This window comes from the organism of the source record quoted next, unplaced genomic scaffold (genome assembly GCF_019419815.1).
Source record: "Pyrus x bretschneideri cultivar Hongxiangsu unplaced genomic scaffold, Pyrus_bretschneideri_v1 Contig53, whole genome shotgun sequence".
Classification (NCBI taxonomy): domain Eukaryota; kingdom Viridiplantae; phylum Streptophyta; class Magnoliopsida; order Rosales; family Rosaceae; genus Pyrus; species Pyrus x bretschneideri.
In genome coordinates, this window is record NW_025999791.1 from 1196464 (window position 1) to 1203912 (window position 7449).

The 7449-nt window shown below is 35.8% G+C and overlaps 1 protein-coding gene across 1 annotated transcript; it reads right to left on the reverse strand.

Moving 5' to 3' along the window:
• Nucleotides 1-393: 393 nt before the first annotated feature.
• On the reverse strand, nt 394-4650 carry LOC103959004 (enoyl-[acyl-carrier-protein] reductase [NADH] 1, chloroplastic-like). Its single transcript, XM_009371345.3, has 13 exons — nt 4467-4650; nt 3601-3912; nt 3135-3244; nt 2987-3042; nt 2793-2877; nt 2659-2706; nt 2019-2093; nt 1826-1937; nt 1641-1692; nt 1509-1560; nt 1338-1395; nt 863-961; nt 394-748 (listed from the first exon to the last, which is right to left on the reverse strand). The coding sequence occupies exons 2-13, from the start codon at nt 3875-3877 to the stop codon at nt 594-596; spliced, it is 1179 nt and encodes a 392-aa protein (XP_009369620.2). The 5' UTR covers nt 3878-3912; nt 4467-4650; the 3' UTR covers nt 394-593.
• Between the last annotated feature and the right edge of the window lie 2799 nt (nt 4651-7449).

Sequence of the window (7449 nt, forward strand, 5' to 3'; positions counted from 1 at the left end):
TAGGTAGGAAAGAATAATTATGATAGTTTTTTTAGTGTTGGTAACAACTTCATTTTTGTTAGATTATTAAAAGGCTTTTCAGTCAAACTGATTTTTACGATTGTTATAACTCTTTATTTTGGTCAAACAATAAAAATTGATAGAAGTAGTCTTTGAGTTTGTCCAACACAAATCATTTTTGTCCTTCCATGAAAAACCTTTCAATATTAATGAGTGGAATGATTGATTTAACAAAAATCGTCATGTGGTCGTTCATGTGACAATTTTACAAGGGTATTGATAAATTTTTATCGGAATGACTAAAATAAGGAGTTATGCCAATCTCATATACCATTTTGGCTAAATAAAAACAGTTGAAAATAACTTTAAAATATGAAAAATAATAAAATCCCATCAGGAATGGTGGAAATTTCATTGCACCCTTCATTTTGGTTCTGAATAACAATTACACCAACAATGTTATTTTTGATTCAGCATACAGCAGAACAATGTCAACACCAAAAATGGATTCCAACTAAAAAGACCCTACTACCCTCAGTTCTCGAAGGAAAACACCCTTGTTATTTTTGACCTCTATAGCGCTAGCACAGGAGCTACTTTGCGGCCTTTGGAATATCAAGCTTTTCAAAAACTGGGCTGTCGACTCCAACTCCCATCGCATTCAGGCCATTGTCGACGTATAGGACAGTCCCGGTGATGGCTGATGCCAATGGCGATGCTAGGAAGGCAGCAGCGTTCCCCACCTCCTCTGTTTACACGAAGGTTTAAACTTTATTTAAGATGGCGAGGTAAAATCTTGTCTAATGAAGAATGGAAAATATGAAATTCGTGCTCGTATTTGGTTGTGTACATAATCACTCACCTGCAGATAATTCCTTCTGCAAGGGTGCATTTTCCGACGAGTAATCAATCATCATATCAATGAATCCAATTGCCTTTGCCGCACGACTTCTTAATGGTCCTGCGTAAGGGAGAAAAAGAAAACACAAATAAGAAAATTGGGAGAACATAGAACTGTGCAGCATATAGGGTTTGACAAAAGTATGATGTCTAGATAAGTTTGGAGCCCCAACTAGCTATTTCGTGAAACATCTTCCATTTAGATACCATTATCGCTTATCAACACCATACATCAACTGTTGAGGGTTGACTTTAACAACGAAGGCCTAACAACTGCTCTCAATTCCTAAGTAACTAATTAGCTTTATCGTCAAAAGCATACATGTAACATAGATGTTTCAGTTTCAGAGCGTAACATTTTTTACCACAAGGTGGTCAAGTTATGTTACCATTAAGAGTGGAAGACAGATTCTGTCAACAGAAAATAACTGTCGTACCTGCAGATATTGTGTTGACTCTAATGTTGTGCTTTCTTCCAGCTTCAAAGGCCAGCACCTGAATCAAGCATGGAAATACGATACATATATGTTTCATTACAAAAAATTGGGAGAAATCTCGATATGTTAAATCCGAAAATATTTTTAAAACAAAACAATCCAAAGACTCACACGTGTGTCACTCTCTAGAGCAGCCTTCGCTGAACTCATGCCTCCACCATATCTGCAAGTAGAATACATAAAATAAAAATCTGTTCTGAGAATAAGTATTGACGAGTAGTTGTAATCCAAGAAGACAAGTACCCTGGAATGATCCTTTCTGAAGCAATGTATGTTAGAGAGAGTGAAGCACCACCTGTCATGATAACATTTACCCTTAGATTCTTTTCTTTGTCTAGAAACATTCGCTAGAACATCACAGGATTCTTAAAAAAAGAAGAGGGGAGAAAGCGGGGAGGAAAAATAAATAACTAAAGTTAGAGCCGTGCCTGGGTTCATTATTGGAGCAAAATGCTTGAGTAAAGAAACATATGAGTAACTTGATGCAGAGATGGCTGCAAGATATCCATGTCTTGACGTCTCCAAAAGAGGTTTGGTAACCTGTACATGATACATTGACTTCCTAAGTAACACGAAGATCTTAAACCACGTTGCAAAACCAAAAGTTGAAAAGAGATTCACCTCTGGTCCATTGGCAAGTGAGTGGACAAGGATGTCAATGCTGCCAAAATCCTGCTTTACAGATTCAACCACCTCCTGCAAAGCATTTAAACAGAATCAGACAACCCAGCTGGCCGGGCCAATTTCTTAACCCAACATCTGGAAACAACACCTATAATATAGAAGAATTTGAGCTCGACCAAATTCAATCATAACCTATATGTTTGCAAATGAGCTTGAGACATTTCAAGCATCTAATTGACCATGAAGTTCAGCGACCAAAAACATCTGGAAACATCATACCTCTAACACAATCTATTTTTCATCTTGAAGATCGCATATACTGAGCGACCAATCTCATGGCACATTACTAGGGGTATGGAGGTTTCTGTCTCCTTATGCCAGGGTTATATGATAATAACTTTCAGTATTTTTTTGTCGGGTTTAAGCTATGGGAAATTACACTAGATAGGCCAAACTTATATCCAAGCTTTTATGTTTTAGGAGGGAAAGGGAGGAGTCAAGGCCCTGACTGGTCCCCCCCCCTTCCTTTTGGCTCTGTGTGTCACTTAAAGGCCGAAAGAATAGTCATTATCTGCGAGCTGGTAATATTAATTTAATAACTTCAATTGCACTGTAATCTGGTGAACAAAAATGGTACCTTAACAGTCCAATTTGAGGACCCCAAGTAGCGTTTATTGGTTTTTATCTGCAGAAAACACGATACGAGCATCACTACGAATATAATTTAGCTCAAATTTTATATTCCAGAAACTAAAATCAGGAGATTCATACATCTTCAGGAACATCCTCGGGACTGTCAAAAACTGCATCCAATGGGTAAACCTTGGTAATTTCCATCAAAGAGCCATCTGGCAGTCTGCAAGGGGAAAAAGAAACAGAAGGAAAGCCTGAATTAGACAAAGATAGAATATAGATAACATCAACAGATTTGCATGAAATGCAGGAAATGAAAAATCTGTTCTTACGTGCGTGACTCATCAAACTTTCCACGCCTTAAACTGGATTCAAAAATGTTAAGTGCCTATACCAAAGAAAACTTCGTTAAAAAAATAGTTTTGTCAAAAGTTAAGGCTCCAATATCACTAGCGAATTCAGTTGTATAAATTTACATACCGGCACCCATGTACCAACTAGAATTTCAGCTCCCGCAGCAGCAAGAGCTTTTGATATTGCCCATCCATATCCATGGTCATCAGCCACACCAGCTATGAATGCTCTCTTTCCTGCAAATAGCTGTCACAGTGTTAGATGCAGTATATTCTATGTTCTTCTTGTGTGAACATTTATCATCAAACGTAATCTATCTTAGAAAGCTAATACTTCGATAGTTACTTTTTTGTCCAAAACTTTTGTCACCCTGTTTTTGGGATCATAATTTAAATTATCATTGACGAAAATGACAAAGACCCTCTCGAGAAGCTTCATCAGAAATATTCTACCCTAATAACTTTTTTTGCTCGATTTTAATTGTGCATCATTAGCATGCAAGTTTGTCACAACAAAGAAAAACACAGCAGCTCATTAAACAAGTTACAAATTTGAGTACTCAAGCACAATTTCTGGAAGAAAGATGTTTGACCTCTCAAATCAATAGGCAATCCTGGCAGTGGAGTGTTCTCAGCTACTCCTGACATTGCTCTTGTGACAACCTCTATGGATTTCACAGGCCCTGATTTCAAGCTCTGGGAGAATGACCGTGTTGCTGAGATGTGAGAAGAACTCTTAAGCCTTCTCCAAACCCCCAACTCGCTGTTTTTACCAAACTTTGCAAGGCATGACATATAAATTCCTTGAGAGGACGACATGCAAGGCTTCACCGCTGCCATGTGTGATCCGGGTGCTACAGTCGTGGCCATTTCAGATACAAATCACCAGAAACCGACACAAAACTCTGCAAGATCAAGAAGCATACACATTAGTAAGTTCACACTTGACACATGTTATCAGCAACTATTAGTATATCTCCGATGCCGAGTCTTAACTACTAACACAGGCAGTAATTAAACATCTTTTCTTCGTAAAAAATAAAAACAAAACAAGAAACAGTAAACGGTGTCCTCTGATACAAAAAAATACAATCAAATTATATGATCAAATCTTAACAGGGATGAACAGCTAACTTGGCAAACCATTTTATCAGAAATTATTGGGTAAATACTTGAATTAAGTGGTATTGATAAGTAAGATTAAAATAACAACATCACATAAAGATTAGTTCTTTTCACTTCGCTAGCACAATCTGAACCAATTTCTCAACAAATTCATCTCAAACTCAAATAAAACAACAAATTTGGAAACAAAAACATATACAAAACATTCAGTCAACCCAGATTAAACCCTCCTAAAATGCTAACAACGTGATCGAATCCTAAGTTTGAACTGATCAGGAGTCGGTGGAGATGCATGAACACTGAACCCATTTCATAGAAAGATTCGAAGACTCACCTCCGACTTGCGCTGAGGTGTGTTGGGGACAGAAGAGCGAGGTTTCGTTGGAGCGTTTACATGAAATGTGAGCGTCTGTCTGCTTTTGTGCCGGGGGTTTCGATGAAATCGAGGTGTCTGGTTTGTTGGATGGTTGGTGTTGCTGACCGTTGAGTGTTGCGGAACTTCGTAAATGCCGAATGAGGTTGGAGGAGAGATCGTTGAGCTGCGTTGTTTTTGGCGCCCTTGTGAAATGACGTTTTTGCCCTCCTTCTTATTGGGCCTTTTGGTTTGGGCTTCTGTATAGCAATTTGAGTTATAAACATCAAACGGAATCGGGTAACACTATTTAACGATAAATATACGATACAAGTAAATATACCATCAATTGGTAGTTTTTTAAATTGCTAATACAAGCAATGCTGGAAAACATCACTTGAATTACAAGAGACTCGAAGATAATTCTCTAACCACTTGAATTACAAGCCTCTTACACTTTTAATTGACAATTTTAATTTGTCGTAGTTTTAGTTTTGAAAAACATCTTGATGGTATGTCACTAGGAGTGTAACAATGGTTCTTTATACCTATAAGTTAGAAGTTTAAAGTTTGACTCTTATAAATTACGAGTTTAGTAATAAAATTTTATGACTAATCAATTTCGTGGCTTCGCACAAATATCCTCTAAAATAAAATACTTATGGTTCTTTTTTTATTTTTCTTTTTTTTGGTGAAAAGGATGACAACTAGTGGCAAGTCACGATTATCCACCCCTTTCAGATCCGGAGAGACTATGGGGAAATACTTATAGTTCCAAGAAAATAGAAAAAGATTTATTATTATTATTATTATTATTTATTTGTGTATATATTGATGACTTGTTTGTGAACAACAACTCTTGCATGGATGAGTCGGGCCTTTGATGTGTATTGGAAGCTTTGAACAGGCTGTGTGGGTTATGGATGCATTGGGCCTTTCTTTGTACTTTTTAAACCCCATTCACAGTCTCCTAAGCTAAAGTAACTTTTGTTACCATTTTAACTCTTGCTATTTCACATAGGGAAAGTTTACACTACTTTTTTCATGCATTAATTGGCGACATTTGAATTTAATTCAAACAAAAAATAAACAAAAGTATAAATGACAATAAAAAAGGTTCGGAATATTTATTTATTGTTATAAACTTTGTATTGCAATTTCTTGGGAGGTCAACTAAACATACTTTAGTTGTCACTTCATCTAATCATGCTGAAATTCTCACCTTACACGAAGCAACTCAAGAATGCTTTTGGCTTAGAGCAGTTGTGCACCATATTCGAAGCTCCTGCAATCTTTACCCCATTATTGACATCCTGACGATGATCTATGCATGCATCGAACATCTCAAGAAGGTTACATTAAATGAGACAACACCAATCACATTGTGCCGAAGTTCTTCTTCTCACATCAACAACAAGAGCATTAGAAGTTTGAAGTCACGCAAATCCGTTCACAAGACAATTTGGCCGACCTCTTCACCAAATCACTACCAAAGGCGATGTTTCAGAAGCTTGTTCAAGGAATAGGTGTGTATAAACTTTATGAGTTGTAACATTGTTAGTTCTCTTTGGAATTATGTCAGATTCAAGGGGAGTATCCTGAAGTATACTTGCTTGATTTTTATGTACTCTTTTTCCCTGCAATTAGAAGCATTATCCTTTTGGGTTTTTACTACCTAACAAGGTTTTGATGAGGCACCCACCTTGGGTTGATCACATCCCTAATGACGTCCTGTAGACGTTTCAATTAACTTTGCATTTCTCACGCATTTTTCCTTAGACTATGGGTTTTGTCCCCACTTGGGTTTTACCATAGCCATTGGGTTTTTTGTGAGACTTAGTTCCATACACAAGTTCCTACTTTACTTTGAAACTAGTATGTTCCCAGAATTAGTGTCGACGGTCGTCTTCGTCAACACTACATGATGTCGAATCTACTTCATTATTTACATACTCAAGGGGGAGTGCTATAATCTTTGTATTTAAGTGTGATTGTGTAAATCTTAGATTTGATTCTAATTATTCTTCCCTATTAGGACTTGTATTCCTTGAAGGAGAAGAATCCCTCCCTTATTACTATAAATAAAGACATTGCATAGGGAGAATAACACATCATTTACACAACCCTACAAACACATTTCTCTCCCTACTCTCTCTGACGTGCACTCTCTCTCTCCCTATTAGATAAAATAAGCCACAACATTTATTTATTTCTACTGTCCCAATTGAAGTTTTTAGCGAATTCGTGACATTATTTTTTTTTTTTTTACAATTTCTCAGTAACATATTTTGACGACCCAAATGCTCTATATTTTAGAACATTATTCGTAAGTCATACATGAAAAGAATTAGACAAATTCAAAACCATTAAGACATTTATTTGAAGTGAAGAAAATAGATGAATACGGCTCTAAAAATAACCGTGAAACCTTAATCCAATGATCATATAATTTTAGATTGTGTGATTTTTTATAGACATGATATTTAAAGGAAGACTTAAAAGATAGAGAGTTCGGATTGTGAAAATACATTACAAAATATGTCCCACAAAAATGTGTGTAAAATTTTTTGTAAAACAAATGGCGTCACAGATCCGTTCCATATATATATATATATATATATATTTAATGTTTTTACGTTATTAACTTGTTATACATTACCAATCTGTTTTATCATCTGTCAAAAACAAACCAGGAAAGGACTTGAATTTCATTAACCAAAATTCAGTGAATTTGTTTTAGATTTTTGTAAGTAATAAAATTAGAAAATGGGTAAGTAATTATCTTACTGCAAACCCAGCATATTGGCGGCAACAAGCGGAACCCTATTTTCGTTTTTTTTTTTTTTTCAAATTACTAAATATTTATTAAAAAATATTATCATGTACGAATATTTATTATGGTAATTTCTTGATATTTTAATAAAATAAAAATAAATAGTTAATAATATAATAAATAATATCCCAA